This window comes from Lycorma delicatula, chromosome 4, assembly GCF_047948215.1.
Source record: "Lycorma delicatula isolate Av1 chromosome 4, ASM4794821v1, whole genome shotgun sequence".
Lineage (NCBI taxonomy): Eukaryota > Metazoa > Arthropoda > Insecta > Hemiptera > Fulgoridae > Lycorma > Lycorma delicatula.
Genome location: NC_134458.1, coordinates 6,712,093 through 6,732,158, shown reverse-complemented (window position 1 = coordinate 6,732,158; position 20,066 = coordinate 6,712,093). Strand labels below are relative to the sequence as shown.

General features: G+C 29.4%; 2 protein-coding genes across 3 annotated transcripts in view; one reads left to right on the top strand and one right to left on the bottom strand.

Moving 5' to 3' along the window:
• Nucleotides 1-2,366, top strand: part of LOC142323692 (uncharacterized) — a 40,049-nt gene extending 37,683 nt beyond the window's left edge. The window contains exon 5 of the mRNA XM_075363796.1: nt 2,083-2,366. Coding sequence (XP_075219911.1) covers nt 2,083-2,102 — 20 coding nt within the window. The 3' untranslated portion in view covers nt 2,103-2,366. The remainder of the gene's footprint in view (nt 1-2,082) is intronic.
• Nucleotides 2,319-20,066, bottom strand: part of sstn (stepping stone) — a 134,306-nt gene continuing 116,558 nt past the window's right edge. Inside the window, exon 9 of one of the 2 annotated variants that reach the window (XM_075362224.1) lies at nt 2,319-2,388. In XM_075362224.1, coding sequence (XP_075218339.1) covers nt 2,334-2,388 — 55 coding nt within the window. In that variant the 3' untranslated portion in view covers nt 2,319-2,333. Of the gene's footprint in view, nt 2,389-13,404; nt 13,780-20,066 lie in introns of those variants that run through there. The other variant, XM_075362223.1, reaches the window with a different exon arrangement.

Below are 20,066 nucleotides of genomic sequence, written 5' to 3'. Positions count from 1 at the left end.
ATAATTTTTTTAAATCGTTGATAAAACTGTCACTGTAATCTGCAGTTTTGGAGATATTAACATACTGTTAAGATAAGATTAAATAAATACATTGTTATTATTATACTACACACTACATTACATGGATCACATTTGAAACAGTAGGTCTGCAATCCTTCTAAAATTAATAATAGAATTATTCCTCTATTTCTTCCTAAAACAATTCATAACTTCTGCTGACACAACTCAGACATAGTATTACATAACGATAGAGAAACATCACTGATTATTTCTAAACTTTCTATGATTTATGAGTTTATTAGCTTAACAAAAGCCATAAACAAAAAATATAAACTACCTTCAAAGGTAAATATTTAAGGCTTTAAATTTCAAGCCGACAGTATCTACACTTACCTTGCGCTAACCTATTACAAACTGATAAACACGATTAAAAAGATTCCCACTTTCTGGTAAGACAAGCATACTTAATGTAACTGCATCTACTACAATGAAAATGTCAAAATTATCACACAGAATACCATCCGTGAACAATGTTTCACATTCAACAAAGTTTAACTCTAGCTTGTTTTCCGTTCAAAGTGAAAACCAGGTAGCGGTAATTCCATCTTCTCGTAGTGACACAGCAAAGAGAAACCAATTTTACAGCACTTCAGTTACAAAATTTAATGTAATATTATAATTTTTACCTGTTGACTCTATTAATTGATGATAGCACTGTGTACTTAATATTGTAACTTCAATATTTTTGCGCAACCATGAGGTAATGCCGTAATAAATTTGTATCTTTAATTTATACACTAGCAGAATAAAAAGAAATGTTGGCAGCAGTAGATATGTTGATCTGCTACGCTGCCGCAGAAGAGGGTGCAAGACATTTTTGAATAAATGCCGAGAGTACATTAAACTTAAAGGTGAACAGTGCGTTTTAAATTTCAGTTACTTCTTGAAATTACGATAACTTTTAAAGATTAAAAAAGTAAATATTCGTAGGTTTGTACAGTTTTATAAATTTATGAAATGTTTAACAAAATTCGTTGAATCAGCATTATTAAATTAATAACTCCATTGAAAAAATTTAAACGATTCGCTTTCAAAATATTTTTGAAATTAGAAACATAAATCACCTTTGAAAGTGAATCGTTTTAGTTTTTCTAAAAAATTATTGTAACAAATTGATGAGAAGTTCAGCTTCATTTCTACATTCTCTTTACAAACGTTTTTAAATTGGGCGAGAGAGTAGAATGATCAATTTTTTTTTAATATAATTTTTTCAGAAATATGTATATAATTTGCCTCGCATTTCATTATTACCAATAAGAATAATTAAATGGTACAAACTTATTTCCGTTGAAAGTTCTTACTTTTACTAACCAAGAATTAAAGACTAATTTAGTATAATTTTTCTTATTATACAAGGAGTAATACTAGTTTTCAAATTAGCTTATCAAGTAAAAGGATATTACTTATTTGAATCAAAGTTTCTCATATATACTGAAAAGTAGCTATGAGTAACAATATACGATCACTCAGAATAAATAAACACCTTGCCACTTTTGCAGCTTCATATTTAAAACTAAATAAACTCTAAGTAGAAAGATGAGGCATTCATCTAATTTTATTTTGAAATACCTTTTATTAGGCTAACCATATTAAAAATTATGAAAAAAGTTAAATTAGAAATTTCATGTTCAAGTTTTTTGAGTTCATACTATCTCATAGCAGAATATAACCTTAATTACAGTTTATCTTTTGTTCAGTCTCAGGCCAGCCAATCCTGAGTGTCATTAACCAACCAAGTGAATTAGTTTACAAGTAAATGGACAGACAAATCCAACCCAGAATAATTTTAAGCTTCAGCTACCATAACAGCTGATCAATGATGATACTGAACAGTGATTGATAATTTTTATAATTAACAACCATTAAGTCTATAAATTTTTAATAATGAATCAAAAAATAAAACCATTTTTAAGTCTTTCTTCCTATGCATGTTTAGAAATTCATTAAAATGAGCAGAAAATTATTTATTTTATACAAAAACCAGTACATTTAAGCTAAAGATAATTTTCTTTTTACCAATAGAGAAAAATGGAAAGTATTGAAGAGCGACTGAGAAAAATGTTTGATATTGTAGAAGAAGATGGTAGACAAAGACATTCTGAATCATCTAAAAGCAGTGAAATAGAAAGTACTAGTTCCACTGAAACAATAGGTATTTAATTACTAACCAAAAATGAATATCATTAACAAATAATAGTTAATAATGTATGTTAAGTTATTGTTTATTTTATTAATTAATAAACTTGTCTTGTCAAGACAGGGAACTGCATTACTTACATCCTGATTGTTCTAAAGCATCTGGAATATTTTCCACAGAAGAGGATCATTCTGAAAAAATAATGATACTCATAATTTTAATGTTATATTCACCAAACAACTTCAAATTGATTATCAAAGTTAAAAAATAGTAGTTATAGCTCCTCTTAATACTGCTGTAATTTACTAATGGCTAAAGTAGTGTAAGCAATAACAAGAAAAAACTTTCTAAGCATCTAAAATATGATTGTTTTTAACTGGTCCCTGATTTATTTTAGTGCAAGTCATGCACGCAAAGGATTAGATAATTTATAAGACATTTGTAAAAACAAAGAAAAATATAAAAGTTAGATTTATATCTTAGGACCCACAGCAATCCCATTATACCCCAAAAAAGCAAGATACTTCAAAAGTGCTTTATCAATATTTATAGAGTTCCGATTCAATAAAGTAACTTATGACTGAAAAGCAAGAACCTCATTATTAGTCTACTTATAATAATGTGGGGCTAAACAGATCAACCCGATATAAAAAAATACAAAAATCAAAATTGATATTCAATACTTGTAAAAGTTAGGATGCAATTAATAAGAATAAATGTTAAATTTTATATTAATTTATGGTTACAAAACTTATTAGTATAACAGATAGTATATAACAACTTATTAGCTAACAAATTAATATAGCCTTCAAATCCTAAAAGTAAGAAATTGTTTATGTAGATGATGGACACATTACACATATTAACTTTACAGAAATCATAAAACGTCTAACTAAAACATATGCAGCAACTAAACAAATGAAAAATATTATTAATACCTTTAACTACATATCTGCAGAATCACATTTAACATTGTGTAATAGCTTATTACACAGACATTTATAAAAACATTTTGTCATAAGTGAAACTGGTATTTTACATACTGATAGCATTAATTTTACCTTTCTTGTATATTCTTTTTAAAAAATCTTACCTATTGTTGTAACCAGTTGACTATGTAATAAAGCATTTCAAAGATTAGTAAATTTAATTGATTCTGTAATGAAGAATATTTTTTGTCATTTTTCTTTTTAAATTAAGGTAAATACAGTTTTTCAGCAACTAACAACTAATTGTTTGTTAAAGAAACAGTTAATTATTCATGTACTAGAAGCAGAATTAAAAAATTTCCTCAGTTACTATTTTCAACGGTGAAATGGATGTACATCTATCAGCAATTTCACTTTCCGCTCAGAAAATATAATCATAAATAACAGCAGTAGCAGTATCTAAAGAACTATTTTCATAAAACTCAAAAGCATACTTCTAATAATTTAGAATCATCTGATACATTTGTTTTGATTCAAGTCACCTTATTTAAAATGATAACTTATGCATAATATGAGAAAAAAACCTCCACGGTATAACTGCAATACCTCTGCCTTTCACTTAAAAGGCGCTGCGGGTTCAAATTTCTATCAGAATTGTCATTTTTGAAAAATGAAAGAAAAGTATCAGTTATAATCGGTCACCAGGTTGTTTTATTTGAAGCAAATACGTAAGTACATAACCAATAATTTTTTTTTTTTTCTAAATTAAGTATTATAAAACGAACTTCAACATATTCATTTAAACTTATTTTCAAATTAATATTAAGTTCATAAATTAGATTGACGCTATTACAAAATCAATCTACAAAGAAGGAATTTTTAAATAATCAACAAACACTTGAATTTTCAGTCAAAAAGGAAAATTCTTCAGATATTGATGAAATAGAAGGATAATGTATTTTGAGATTGAAAAAAGGTACTCAAAACACTGTATAATCTGGCCAGAATATACAACTACAAAGCTGGATAACCTTTTTTAAATTAAGTTTGGATTAATGTCTTTTAAACAAATAAGCTTATAAAACCAAATGAATAAAATAAACAAAACATGCATTTCATTTAGATCTTTTATGCTTGTAAATTTTATTCAGTCATTTAATATAGTTTGCACTGTGTATTTCAGAATTAAGAAGAACAAGAAAATGGTTTTGTTCTGATATCGGTCCACTTAAAAGAAATGATAATTTTAGGTATATGTTTTCAAAAATTATTATAATAATTACCATATGCCTCTTATAAGGTTATCTATTATATAATTAGAGTTATGGCACTTACATGCTTCATACATGATATTAAGTTCCTTGAACTTCCGATTAAAAATTAGTCGACTTAAAATTCTGGACCCAAATTTACTTGTACAAGACTAAACCTTAAGATTTTTTCCAGAACATCCAAAAAAGGAGGGATTTTTCTAAATCAGAATTTAAAATGAAATTGTAGATATCATGTAATTCAAAATTTTAATGAAGATATATTTTGTTTTTATTTGGATAATACTAAAAAAATTTATCCAGGTGTGTAATTTTCCTCTATATATCCAAAACCGGTATTTTTTTACAGCACTCAGTACCAATATATAATAACTTAGCATTTTAAACAGTGGCGGCTCGTGTGTTGGCACTGTGGAACTGCAGCATCCTCTATTTCCACTTGATATTGATAAAATTTAGTATAATGAGCATTTTTTTCTTTAACTCTTTCTTTATGCTTGTACTATATATAATCCTTAAGCTTAATGTAAAAGATAAGTAGCCATCCCCTAGTTTATGAAAAAGATACAAAAATCTTTGTATGGAACTGTACGCTTCACAGTTCCAGCAGAATGGCATTTGGCTGTTGTGCGCATGCGCACATAGGAAACTGCGAGGACAAGAGAGAACACTGTCGCTCCTGCAGTGCCGACCCTGGCATGCTGATGGAAAGCAGTTTTTTTTTTTACTCCACATGGGTATGGAACATTCCTTGTTCGTTCCCTTTTCTAGTTTAGTCGGTGGAAGGAATATGAAAGCAATTTAGTTATTTTTTCAGTAGTGATCAGAAGATAGCAGAAAGCAAGGGCTCTTTGATTGCCAAATCTGTTCAAAAATACATTGGAAGGGTAAAAGAGAAGGTAATTAGTAAAAGCTAATTATGTATTTGTTTCTTTGTATATAGAAATTTAAATTAAGCAGTTGTTTTTTATTAAACCAAATACAGTTTTTAAGCACAATATGGTTAAAAACTGTGTATCATATTTTTGAATGTGATAAAGTGTAGAATTAGATTATTATCCTGTTTCCAGCTATTCTGTTTGATTAATTTTTTTTTTGGTTCTTTTATTTTACAGAAAACTTTAACCATGGTCTTGAAAAGGCCACAAAAAAATTTTCTGGAGCAGCACCCTCATTAATTTTTGCTATGAACTGCCACTGATTTCAAATAAAGTAAAACAAATTAAATATACAGAGTTGTTACTATTTAATTTTCTTAACATTTATTGATTTAACTTAATGCTTTTCTCATAACCTCTGTTAAGGGTTTTCATAGAGATCTTGGTTTCTTGAAAACAAATTGTTATTAAAAATAATTAAAGATATTAAAAAATACATTGTTTTTAATTATTACTATTTTTTTTAAATGTTAAAATTTAGAGAATAAGTTTTCTTTTTAAAAATTTATGATGAAAAAGTATTGCATTGTTATATTGAGCTTGTCTCGCACAGTAGATTTTAAAACTTTAAAATTATTAAATGACTTTTACAAAATGCAGAAAAATGTTCTTTTAAATGCCATTTATAAGAACATCCAAAACCAAGACCGATTCTTGGTCCAAAACCACGAACATTCATTTTGTTTTTGTTGTTCTAAAACAATAGCTAAGTTGTTAATATCCCTGTCTTAAATAAGTTTAAAAACCTCCTTAAATATGTATTCAAATAATATATTCAATCTACGTTGATTTTGTCAAATCTTGTATTATATACTTTATAATGTTCAAATGGACCAAGAACTTAGTTTTTATGAGCTGTGTAAAATCTTAATTTTTTGATTGATGTTTTTGTAAGCGTGTCTTCATTTATTTGAGATGATTAACAAAATTTGATTCATTTCAGTGTAATATGTACAAGTGAATCTGCACCCAATCATTTTAATAAAGGATCTGTCACAGTCACTGCAGTTTTGATTGTATACACCTGACTTGCTTTGTTTATCAGTGTAGTTTGTGTTATCTTGCAATCTTGTTCATTATTTTGAAAACAACACAGTAATCTTCTTTTCTGAAACCGCTAGAAATTTTATACAACTGTCGGTTGATGTACATTAATGTTATAAATTTTATACCACTAGCTGAATTTTTATTTTTTCTGTTTTATAACATGTCTACAATGTGGAGAAACAGCCACCCATTTTTTCCAGTTTTTGTATTATATTGAGTATTTTAAGTCATTATTATATTTCATCATACTTTTAGATGATTTTTTAACTCATGAAATGTTAAAAATATTTCGCAGAATTCATATCCATTCATGGGCTAAAAGTTGCAAACATTTTCACCTGATAAAAAAACTGTTGCAGTAGAAATTTATTCTTGATGAACAAGTGTATTTCACTCTGGTTTTGAGCATTTTCATTCATTTATTGCATTAATACACTTTGGTTTAAAATACTGTAAACAGGACTTCTCAAACGTGGAGAGAAAGCGTATTAGATACAGTTGTCACTAATACAAAAACGTAAGTTATCTGTACAGGAGAAGGGAATTTTTTAATCTTGATTCTATCATGGAGTCAAAGGGGATATTTTCATTAGTAAATATGGCATGGAATACTTGTTATTCTTGACAATGATTTCACCATGTTCAAGAATGATTTGTAATATGAGGTAGCTTACAATTATTTAACAAAAAGTCCCTTATTACTTCTAAAGATAACTTTTAACATAAAAATAGCTGCTCCAGAAATAGTAAAAAAATTAGAGAACAACCTTAGAATTGTGGGAAATCAAAAAATTAGAGAATTAAAAAAAATATTCTTATTTTTATTCAAAAAAGAGATTAAAAAAATTTATAAAAACAAAAACAGAGATATATAGGGGAATGCCTGGAAAAAAGGATGAAAAAGAAATAAATATTATTTCACAGTGTACTTTCACTATATGTTTACAAATATATTTCTACAAGTGTTATTGCAAGTAGCATTATGTACTTTAAGAATCATTTATTCAAAATTAAAACAAATTTATACTTGAAAATAGTAGAAATTGTAATATAATTTAAGTCATGTTAGTTATAATATTCTGTTTTATGATATTTATAAGGTAGGTTCAGATATAAAAAGGGATTTTCTTACTCTGCTCTTATAATACAAGGTAAACATGACTCATATAAACACTTGTATATATGAACCTAGCATAAGTAGTGTTGGCTGCTTTTCTCTGTCAATGTATCTCAACACATGGTCCTATGCAGTAGAAGTAGTGTTGCACAACAAATTATTATTACATTTTTTATGTTGAAGTGGTCACACACTTTTTCAAAAAGTGTATGAATGGTGAAGGTCATTCAAAGAAAGTTAGGGAGAGTAAAAACGAACTGTACACTTGTCAACTAGAACCTGTCATTGTAGAAGATTGATGTAACAGTTGCTCAAGAAAAATAATTACACTGTTATTTGCGAATTCTCTGAATAACTTAAAATAATTGTTGTGAATAGAAACAACAGAAAGAGATCTTTCCTAATTTAATAAAGCAATTACTGGTGGGTTCCCTGACTTTTACATTCTGAACACAAAGAATATCAGTTGCTATCACACATTTCTTGCAGCAATGCATAAAAAAGATATAGCAGCACCATAAATTCTACTATAACATGTAATGAACAGGTGTACAATTTTACCAAAGTCAAAACGTACCAGTATTTCGTGATGTCCCTGGTAAGATAATAAATATCTTCATGGGTAGATCATCGTTTTTCACCACCATCCTTTTTCCTTATACTTGATTCCTTCTTTCCCATCATCAGTTCTCTGGGTACAGATTTAATCTTGCTAGGTTCTCCATAATGAGGGTGCCAGGATCTGAAGACCAGTGCATTTTTTATTAGTAGGGGGGCAGATCCCCCCTATCTACTAATTAATACCTTTTAGGCCTGCTTGTGAACAACTCAAAGACTCTGTTTTCTGTCTGGTGGCTATACAACAAGCCTATCAAATAAAGCCAGGCTTGCTAATGTCACCTCCTCCGTGGAAACAAATCCACATTTTCCTGAAAACCTCAAAAAAAAAATAATGGCAACCTTCTTTTTGTGAGTCCTGTTCATAGGGAATACTGTACCTCAATCTTTCGTACAGAACAAAGATCTAACAATGATCAGCATAATGCTTCAATTTTTAAAGATAAAGTAAAAAAGAGCACTACCTGGTCTTCTGTTTGTTATTTCCAAAACTCACCCGCACACTACCACTTGAACCATGAAAAAATTATACGAAAGATCAGGTGAAATGTGCTACCTTATTCTCCATATTGCAGTTTAGATCTTATCTGTTTGACCAAATTAAGCAATTTCTTGGAGGGAAGACTGTCAACTTTAATGAGGATGTCATTAACACTGTGCAAGAATGAGTTGACTTACAATCAAAAGATTTCTTTTCTGGGATGTGGAAGCTTCCTTAATGCTGCAGTATGTGCACTGCAGTCAATTATGTCAAGAAATAATAAGCCATCTTCCATCTGATACAAGATAAATAGATTTGGACTATGAAGTTCCTGTGTGTATTTGTAAACCCTTTTACTGCAACCTTTTTTTAGAACACTTCTGAACTAACAGAAAGTTTAATTCATATAAGTCTTGAGCATCTGTAACTCAGAGGGGAAGATGTCCACCAGAGGTTCAGTTATACCCATACCATCAATCACTACTATAAACTACATTTCATTCTTTCAAATGAAACAGGGTAAAGTATTATATAATATATTGTAAAATATTCTTTATAAAATTGACTATAATCAGTATACATACTTATGACATATAATTTATAAAATAAATTTTAAATCATACATATTAACTAATGCATACAAACTTGTAAAAGTTACTTTAATAAGGCTTTATATGGAAGAATTCCACCATTAAAAACAATAATACCAAGGATAAAGTTTTGTCACAAAGTTCAAGTAAAATGGACAGATGAGGAACGAGAAAGGATACGAAAAGAAAGAAAAGCAGAAAACAGATTACAAGGCAAAATGAAAAATGAAGCAGAAGAAATAAAACATAAAAGGTTTTCAAAAATATATTAGTTACATTATTTATATTTAATTTTCTATGTAATTTATAATGAAAAGATAAATATTTTCATTTATCAATAATAACATTAAAATTATTAACTGTTGACATTAATGATATACTATTCCTTAGTTAGTAGAAGAAATTGATTAATATAATGCACTACTTCCACAAAAAAAAGGGTAGATTATTTTTTCTTTACCCATCTGTCATGTTTTTCTTATAGGTGTAGTTCAGGGAAAGAATCTAAGGTGGAAGTGATAATAGTCAGAGTTGCTTTCTCAGAGAATAAAGTTGTTCATTATATGTAGGCAGCATATAGTTTACATAGAAGGTGTTGTTATTTGTGGAACTGAATAACATAGGCATTTCAAAGGACTTAGCAAGCACATATTGAATATGATAAATTTAATATGTACCACAAATTGCACCAACTGAATTTTTTAATTTTCATGTGGAAAAAGTTTTCAATTGAACTTTTCTGAGAAAGGAACACAAGTTTCTCTGTTTTTAATTTATAATTTTTTCAACTGATAATTATAATTTTTTTCTATTTTTAATGAAAAAAATAAAAATTATTAATTTATTACTTTCTTTTTCATTACCTTTTAGATTACTTTAATAATTATTGTTCTTTCTTCAATTAACTGCACTAACTCAGGTCACTTGTTTATTTTATTTTGATGTTCAGTCCAAAAGAAAAATAGTTTTTTCTTATATCATCAATAGCTATATGTATATTATATAATAAGAAAAAGTAGTTTTGTTTGCTTTTCCAAATTTCTGTTATTCCAAAGAATTGGTTAATTACATAGTGGTCTCTATCATAACTTTTATCTCATCGTGTTTGTTTGTGTGTGATGTAACAAATGGATACAAGAAAAATTTAACTTTTAATGACTTACACGTGTGATTTTTTAACTTATCGATAAGAATTAGTAAATTAATCAAAGCAAGATAAAGCACTCCAAAGACATTATAAAGTACAATAAAGAGGATTTTTTTCTTTTTTAAAAAGCAAATGTTTAATCGTGAATCAAAATAAACATTCAATGGTTTGGATAGCTTTATCTTTTAAATTGTATTTGGTAAACTGTAGTTCTGAAAATGCAAAAAAAATATTACAAACTTAACAAAACTACACTAAAAAGAAATAGTTTTTCAATTCTTCTTTAGATTATGACTTTAGAAGCCAAATTATCAATAGCCCTTTTTTTTATTATGTAATTTTGCCCAGACTGATAAAACGTCAAAATTTAAGCAACAATTAAAAAAATATTTTATAATTTTTGGGTGCTTTATTAAGCAATAACTTACTTTTTTTTTTTTTTGTTTCTAAATTATTTTAAATTTTATTGAAAATATGGGCAGACCTACTAAACGCATAGTGAATATGAAAACTAGCTACTCACAAAAAAACTAAAATGAGTAAGCTTCATTTCAATAAAAATAAGAAAATTAATATAAAGAAATGATTCAAATAAATTGTTACCAAGTACAAGTAAGGCTTGAATGTACATTAAAAACATACAATCAAGTTGAAAACCTCCTGCATATGGTTTTACAAAACCGAATTTCTTAACATCAGTTAAAACAAATTCTAAAAATAAAGCATGTAACATAAAATTTGTTTAATGTCAATTCATCAAAGTAAAATTAATGTACCTTAAGATGCCGCAAAATTATAAAAAAAGAAAATATTATTTATTTAATTTATTACATTTATAACTATATTAACTCAATAGAAATTTTGAATTGGTTCCTTCTAAGAAAAGTAACTTAACTTAAAATTATATGTTATGAACAGCCAAAAACATTCTTATTCTTTAATTTTTTTTTTTAGGTTTTTAAAATATGTTGAAGAAAAAGAAACTGATATTTGTGAATGTGGAACAGCAAGCCATCCAACTATATGGAGTGATTACATGATCGATAAAATTCATGAAAATCTTCATAGAACATATTACAAGGTTACGATTACACACAATAATTTAATGTTTACAGTATATATTTTCATACAAGACAACTGATTAAAGGAAATTTTACACTATCATATGCTCATAATCAACAAAGTTTACGTTTTTCAAATAATTTAAAGTCAACATAATCCATTAAAAAGTGGTATAGATTTGAAAAGACAGAGATGCAGAAATCTCTGTTGACACAATGCAGTGGGAGTAAGACAGACAAGGAAAGAGAGAATTAGAGTGAAAAAATTTAATTATGTGGCAAAGTTAGTACCATCAGGTCCTTTTTTTCACTTAATCATAAAAACTTTGTGGGATCCTTCCCACCAGTATCTCGTAAAGCTGAGTCTTCCTTGTTATTTCAGCTGGTGGACCAACAATATCAGCCAGATGACAGTAGTGGTAGCTATAGTAGAACTTTATAAAAATCCTTGACTGTGTTAGTGTTGATTTTAAGTAATTCTTACATTACAATGAATGCATTTCTCTAATTTTGGCTGATCTGATTGCTACTAGCTTCCATGCATATGTTCATTAAGATTTTTGTAGAATCTTGTTATTATTTCACTGTTAAAACTGACACTATATGATTTACTTAACTTAATATTCAAATTAATTTGTAATTAAAGGGTCTAGTGTAAAAGGGGGTTTAGTCAATTTTAGAGAACAGCTTTTTTTCTTATAAAATTTATAATAGCTGTTAAAAAACTTACTTTTTAAAATTTATTTCATGATAAACTGTTAATAAATAATTAAGTTAATTTTCTCTAAAAATATTAGTCCCAAGAAAAATTAAATAAAACAGAAAAAAAACTTTTTTATCTAGTTAAAAAATTCACATGCAAAAACAGAGTTAAATTGCAGACTTAACATCTTTTTCCCTTTGGCAAATTATAAAAATGAAATAGCATGATTGTTAGGAGAAAAAAACAATTCAAATATCATCATTTTAATAGCACAGCAAAATTTTATCATTAATATAATAAAATTATAATAATGCTTTTTCAGTAATGCATTAAAATATAAAAACAAATCTAAACAAATTAGTAAAATGTTGAAAAAATAATATTCAATAAATGTATATATATAATACCTTACAATGACTAATTTGGCCTTTAAGTGGTGCAGTATGATTTTTTATGATAGCAATAGTGTTCTCAGTTACTGAATGTGGCCTATTTTGTGTTTATCTCGATATTTAGGTGATGTATCGGTAAATTTAATCAATTTTTAAGGAATTCAATTTTTTCCAGCTTATTCCACAAATAGAGGTGAATGCTTTTCTGCAGATTTCAGTTTCATTAACTAGTTCATCCATGTTAAATCTTACTTTACAACTAGTAACTCTAGTACCTTAAAACCAAAGTTTGTACGTAAAATTGACTCATTTTCACACTGCCTAGTATGTCTTCGCTAGAAACTTATTAAACTACATAAATAAGAATTCTGCTTGTCATTACGATTCATCTCATTAAAATGTTTAAGAATCTGTTTTCTACTTTCAACTGGATTATCCTCAAAACATTTTATTTGTTTCTATCATCAATCATCGCCAAACACATTGTTCAGCGTGTTTCCACTGAATATATGGTTCGCGTCCTGCTGGCTAGTTAGTACTACTCTCTGATGCGGGATGTGCTGGCGTCAGTCCGCTACTCGAACGTTAGGCGTTCGGATTTATGTAGCTGTGTATTAGCAATGTAATAAGTTTTGTATTATTTATTAAGATTAAACTGTATCGTTTCATGTATTTATGGTAATAAGAAGAACTGTAATTTAAAACAAAAGAAAATCATCTTTTGGATTGTTTTCTTTTAACATATTAAAACCATGTTCTATCAGTTCACCTCAATCTAATGTATAAGACACTACAAAATGTAAACTCTCTCTCTATAATTGCTTGTTAAAAATTTAATATGTTTCAATTAATGCTGAAATATCTTATGTTATGTTTTAATATATGAATCTAAAGTAATATAAAAAATTCTTTAAATATTATGTTTTGATTTTCTTCTTTATAATCGTATGCTTCATAAAAATCAAGAGAATTCATGTCGACATATAAAATTCACGATTGTAATTTACAATTCTGCGTAAGTTAACATTAAGCTATTAATGGTTTTCAATGAACAATAATAATAAGATTTTTGAGCAATTCCGCACATTATTTATTATCCACCCGACGGATGAATCACTCTTGGATTTACAGTCCACTAAATGAATATTTTTAGGTTTTAGAACCAACACACATGTATTGATATTTTAATCTTTTTACTAATATCAGTTTTATTACAGTTAATCTGCCATAACTCTTGTGTCTTAGAGTATTTCTATCGTTTTCTCCACTCTCACTGCTATTAATATTACTGAAAGTGAAAAAAACAGAAAAAATGAAATTGAAAATTACTTATAAAAATAGAATAAAAAACATAACTGAATAACAGCAAAAAAAAAGAAAAATTACAAAAATACATGTGTTTATAGTACAATAATTAAATTAACTACAAACTAGGTTGTTGTATGAGGATGACTGTAGAGTAAACTGTGTTATGAGTAATGATGGGGTTTTCATGATAATAAGATGAATATTCACAGCCCAGAGAATGACAGATGGACTTTCTTCCATCTTTGCATATTCAGTTGACTAATCCCCTTCTTTGCCTGTCTACAGTTTTACAATATGTTTGTTTATTTATAACTCGTTTGTCATTACAATAAATAAACAGTATGTTGCAGGGATCATATTTAAGATGCGATAAAACAAAAATCAGAAAAAATGGACTAAGCTTTTTTCCCCTGTACTCTTCAATATTAAATTTAAAAGTAAGTCTAAACTTATATTTGTATCTTATCCGAACCACAATATTTATATTTCAGTTGCAAGCAACAGACTGCTTTATTGTCAACCCTGTCCATTTAATTTGTGCTAAACCGGGAATTGTACTGGGATCATATCATTGCTTGTAACATGAAATTAATGAACAACATGGTAAGGATGTGATACAGATATAAGCGCGGTTATAAATTAATATAAAATTAGCTTAAGCAAGCCAGAACATCTAGCATATTATTACACTATTAATGTATCTTTATGAATGAAACATAAAGATACAACTTTATCATAAAAAAACTACTTGTTCATTTTATAACTTACAACTTCATTACAATATAATTATTGCAATGTGTAATGATTATTATAAGAAATGTACTTATATTTCAATGGCAAGATTATATATGCAATCTGAAAATTATACATCTAAAAAGACAAAAAACTGCTTCAAACAATGATAAATTGCATATAGCATCGCATTAATTTTTACAAAAACAATACTTTTAACATCTCATGAATAAATATTATATTATGCATGGCAATTGCTACTAAAAAAATAAAATAATAAATAAATATAAAGCACTTATTCAACTCTTCAATTAACTCAAATGAAGTATTTTTCTTTTCTTTCTTTAAGTGATCACTCATTTACTCAAATTAAAATGTGATACATAGACTACTGTTAAGCAGTATTCCAATCATGAATCTGTTTAAGTTTGATTTTTTTTTTTAATAGATTGGTATTTTTAATAAAATTTATTTACACTAAGGATACCCCATTCCAGTGTGCCCAGACAGGATTGTTTGTAGTTGTTAAAATTGTAGTGATGGTTAACAATGTAAGTTGAAAGTGGTCATCATTCTATGCTTTTTTTTAGTGTAAAATCAGAGCCCGCTCTAAAATATGATGCGATAAAATGAAATACATTTCCATCCATCATTAATCTCGTAGGGAATTAACAGGTGACATAGTCTGCATATTGTGTTTATCTATGAGAGGGAAATACATTTTCTTCAATGCAGTACATACGCAGATGAAGGTTGATTTATACAAAAATCTCGCATGTTATAGTATGCGAGATTTAGGTAACTGTACTCAAATTGCCCTGAAGCATGGTATGATCACCCATTTTTTTTTTATCTTGTTAAATATCCCTGGCCTCTGCCATTAGGCTATGCACAGGTATGTTGAAGTGTTGTGGCAGTTGACTACCCCCCCCCCCCTTTCTTGTCCGTTCCTGTGGACTTCCCGTCGGGGTCCCTCCAGCTTCCTTGGGGAATGCTGACCTCCCTTGTAGACAACCAGCAAACCTCTCTGCTGGAGGCTACCCTTGCTGTTCCTATACTAACCAGCTCCAGATGTGCGTTTCACACATCCTTTGTTCTCCCCGTGGCCCTCTCACACCTTGAGGGTCTCTGATGGCTCCAACCCTCTCACTCTTGCATGTAGGAGGGCCAGAACGTCCTAGGCATCAGGGCTGCCTCCCTGGTATGATCACCCATGCCCAAAAAACAGCACTGTGCCAGATACAAAAAAAAATCCCTTTCGGCACGCCAGAAGGTGGAGGTAAATTTCACTGGTGCTAAGTAGGGGATAAAAAAGATTTCCACCTTAAAGTTAAGAAAAACTTACTCAATACGATAATGGTTGTATGTGAAAAAAAGTTTCACATGTTTAGCATATGACAAGCCCCATCTTCTTAAAATTCCAGCAATATTTTGGTCATCCCTTGCCATAAGGGTTGGTTATATCAAAGATTGTTTCAGACAAAAGTTTTAGATAATGTTTACAAGACTAACGACCACTTTAAACCGATTTGATACTGTGCCTATTAAGGGAGGTATGATTATTTTTGTCTTCAAAACCCCATTTTTTCCACTCCCTGGGTCAGTGGTTGGTGATATCAAAAAACTTTACATAGATAAGTTTTAGGCCCTTATCCAAAGAATAGTAGGAACTTTAAACTGATTTGATATTTTAATTAATAAGAAAGTTATAGTGATATTTTGTTTTTTTGAAAAAATCCCCCCATTTCCATCCCCATAGTTCAATTTTGGCCGTTAACAAACTCATCCCAAATGAGTTTTTTTAAGGAGCAATTTGAAAGTGATTGGCACAAAATTACAGCAGTTATCGTGTCCACAAGAAAGTGAAATACATATATAGATATATATAAATGTTTATGTAAACTTTTGAGCTGAAGGTGCTTTTGGGGTCTTCTTTTTCCTGTTTAGCCTCCGGTAACTACCGTTTAGATAATTCTTCAGAGGATGAATGAGGATGATATGTATGAGTGTAAATGAAGTGTTAGTCTTGTACATTCTCAGTTCGACCGTTCCTGAGATGTGTGGTTAATTGAAACCCAACCACCAAAGAACACCGGTATCCACGATCTAGTATTCAAATCCATGTAAAAATATCTGGCTTTACTAGGACTTGAACGCTGTAACTTTCGACTTCCAAATCAGCTGATTTGGGAAGACGCGTTAACCACTAGACCAACCCGGTAGGTTGTTTTTGGGGTCTGGGGGATGTGAAACGCAAAGATGTGTCAAAATTTTCCGAAAGTCAAATCATGGTACCCATTGCAATAGGTACCTTTCTTATGAAATCTACCTAAAAAAATATATAATTACACAAACTTAAACTGGCAGTCTAATAAAAAATGTACATATAAGTGGAATAATAATTAATCAATACCGCGGTACTGTAGCATGAGCTTCAAACTTCCAAATTATTTAATTTATCATTTATCCAAGGGAGGGTTAATCTACACCATTTGAAATAAACATAGCTTTATTATAATATTAAGAGTGGCATAATAAATAATGTGATTTTGCAGGGACTACAAATAAATGATGATATGAAAATAAACTGGACACAGGATATTCTAATTAAACCAATTAGAATTTTTATGAATTCAAGAAATACATGGACAGAAAAAGTGGAGCAGTTACTGTTATTCATCGATATCGAGCTTGGTTATAGTGAAGGGTATATACATCAGCCAAAAAATAGACAGGTAATAAAATGCATTTTCAGGATATTTTTTTCCCAGCCCCGCTGTTTCATATATTTGTAATATTAAGAAACAAATTAGAGAGCAGAATAAACACTATATGTCTATACTTTATGATAGATACTATAACAGTTACTACAGAGAGGTTAAATAGCATGTTGATTGAATTATTGAATGGAATTAATGATTAAATCGTAAAAAGCAGTTATGTTTATTTTATATTCATATATTCAAATATCTTTTGCTTTTTGTCTTACAATTCAGCTAATATTCATCAGAAATTTATTTTAATTACATCTAAAGATTCACCAAAGTAATCTCTTTATATATACGTTTTAAAATTAATACACTGGGAGAATGTATCTGATAAAAAATCATCTAATAAAACACTTTCTGATAGTTCATTTAAATTTTTTTAAAGCAGGAAAAGTCAACTGTTTGAATTTTACGCATACAATATTACACTGGTACACAAAATTTGATTTATTTTTTGTCCCAGAAGTGAAAATGGGTGAAAAAATAGCATTTTTTATGCTGAATTCAAACATGGTTTCAGAATTAGTCTATCATGTAAGGATTTTTAGACAATTATTTTAATTTAACATTACGTATTTAAAATGCATTGTTAGTATAATGCAGTCTTACCTAAAAAGTAGTAATGTTTGATTTTCTATTATATTTTGCATCATGAACATCTCATTTTAGGGTCCATTGATAGTCAGTTAGCATGCTCAGATCCCATTTGCCCTGGTACCGCTTTTCCACATGAAATACCCTGATGGAATTTTTCACAATTTTCATTGCTGATTGCTCCTAGATTTGGTGGAAAGAAATCAAACTGTGAGTCCAAGAAGTGAATCTTCATTGACATGTTGCATCCCATGATTTTATAAGATTTTAAAAGGTCATCCACTGTATCCTTGTAATTTTTGGATTTATGGTTTCCTAAGAAGTTCTGGCAAATGCTCTTGAAAGACTTCCATGCAGCTTTCTCCACCTCATTTAAGGTACTATCAAAGTTGTCATCTTTAATTTGAGGTCCTACAAAGATTCCTACTTTGCTTCACTGATCTTTGGAAACTTATTTTTTAAGTAAGCAAATCCAATCCCACTTCAATCCATTGTTTTCACAAAGTTTTTCATAAGCCCCAAGTTTATATGAAATGGAGGTAAATAAACTTTTTTTGAATTAACAAGTGGTGCATTGACAACATTATTCTTTCCTGGAGTTAATGCTGTTCGGTTTGACCACTCTTTCTGTATGTAATGTCTTTTCAGTCTCTGCTCTCCCACTTGCAAAGAAAAGAACAGTATTTGGTGAAACCCAATTGAAGACCTAGCACAGAGCAATTACTTTCAAGTCACTACAGATACTCCACTGAAATTCTTCATACTTTATTTTATGTAGCAGAAGTTTCATGTTCACATAAGTTTCTTTTCACATAAGCTAGTGGCATTGATAGAAACTCATGCCCAATTTGAAGAAGCACGACTCAGATTAACTTTAGACAAATCAGTAAGTGAACGCCACTCCTCTGTTTTGTACTCATGACCAAATTATTCCATTACAGACAAAACACTATTACAAAAAACAAGTCCATCTTCAAATAAAAAGAAATTCTTGAAGTCATTATGTCTGTTTCTAAAAACACATAACTTTGTTTATTGATGGAAGAGGTTCCAACCTTTTAATCGTGAGCCTAAAAGTATTGCCTCCTTTTTTGATAAATTCAGATCTAGTACATGGTCACTGAGGTCCCCTTGTGTTAGTAAATGTGGTTCTCCAGACGAACATGAAGCTTAATAGTTTGGATCAACCCTTACATCATCATTATCCTTTGCCAAATTTTTGTGTTGTTGATCATTGCTAAGTGTGATATTTTCTGGTGGTTCAGGCACAAGCAGTTCTTCACTGTGAGCTACAGAACTCATGGCAGATGGCAAATTAGGATATGAAATAGTATGCTTTGATTTTTAACTAATTCCTGCAGTATTAGTCTGACAAAAGTAACAATCGGTGGCATGATCTTTTGGTTCCGTCAAATCATGGGAACAGCAAAGTTCATGTGTCAAGAACCCTTTGACCAGCTTGTAAGGAGTCCAACACAAGTAGCACAACAAATGTGAAGGGCCCAATATTTGTCTTGGTCACCAACTTTACAGCTGAAATAAAGCTCATAACATATTTTGATGAGAGGAGTAAAACTACATTTCTGAAATTTAAATGTTACTTCACCAAAAATGTAGCAAAAGATGACCGTTACACAATTTCTATGCATTTTGCAAAATCACACAATATACAAACACTACAAAAAATATTCACTACACGTCTTGAATTCAAAAGATGAAATGTAAATTTAGAATACATCGTAACTGAGAAATGTTTACACTGAACTATATTACAAGCATATCAGCCCATACACACGAAAGAACTACAGATATCAACATAGTGAACACTGAATACAGACTGGCTATGGCTTAAATCAGTAACTCGGACACTATAATCAAAACAGATGTTGCTTGTGACATCACTTTGACAAACAATGAGACTACATCTGTAAGAAAGCCATCTTCTGACTCATTTAGAATTGCATCATCCAATAGTTATGACTTTCTTTCTTTTTTCCTGTTTAGTCTCTGGGAATTACCGTTCAGGTATTACTTCAGAGGATGATATGTATGAGTAAATGAAATGTAGTTTTCTACAGTCTCAATTACCATTCCTGAGATGTGAAATCCAATCACCAAAGAACACTGGTATCCATGTTCTAGTATTCAAATCTGTATAAAAGTAACTGCCTTT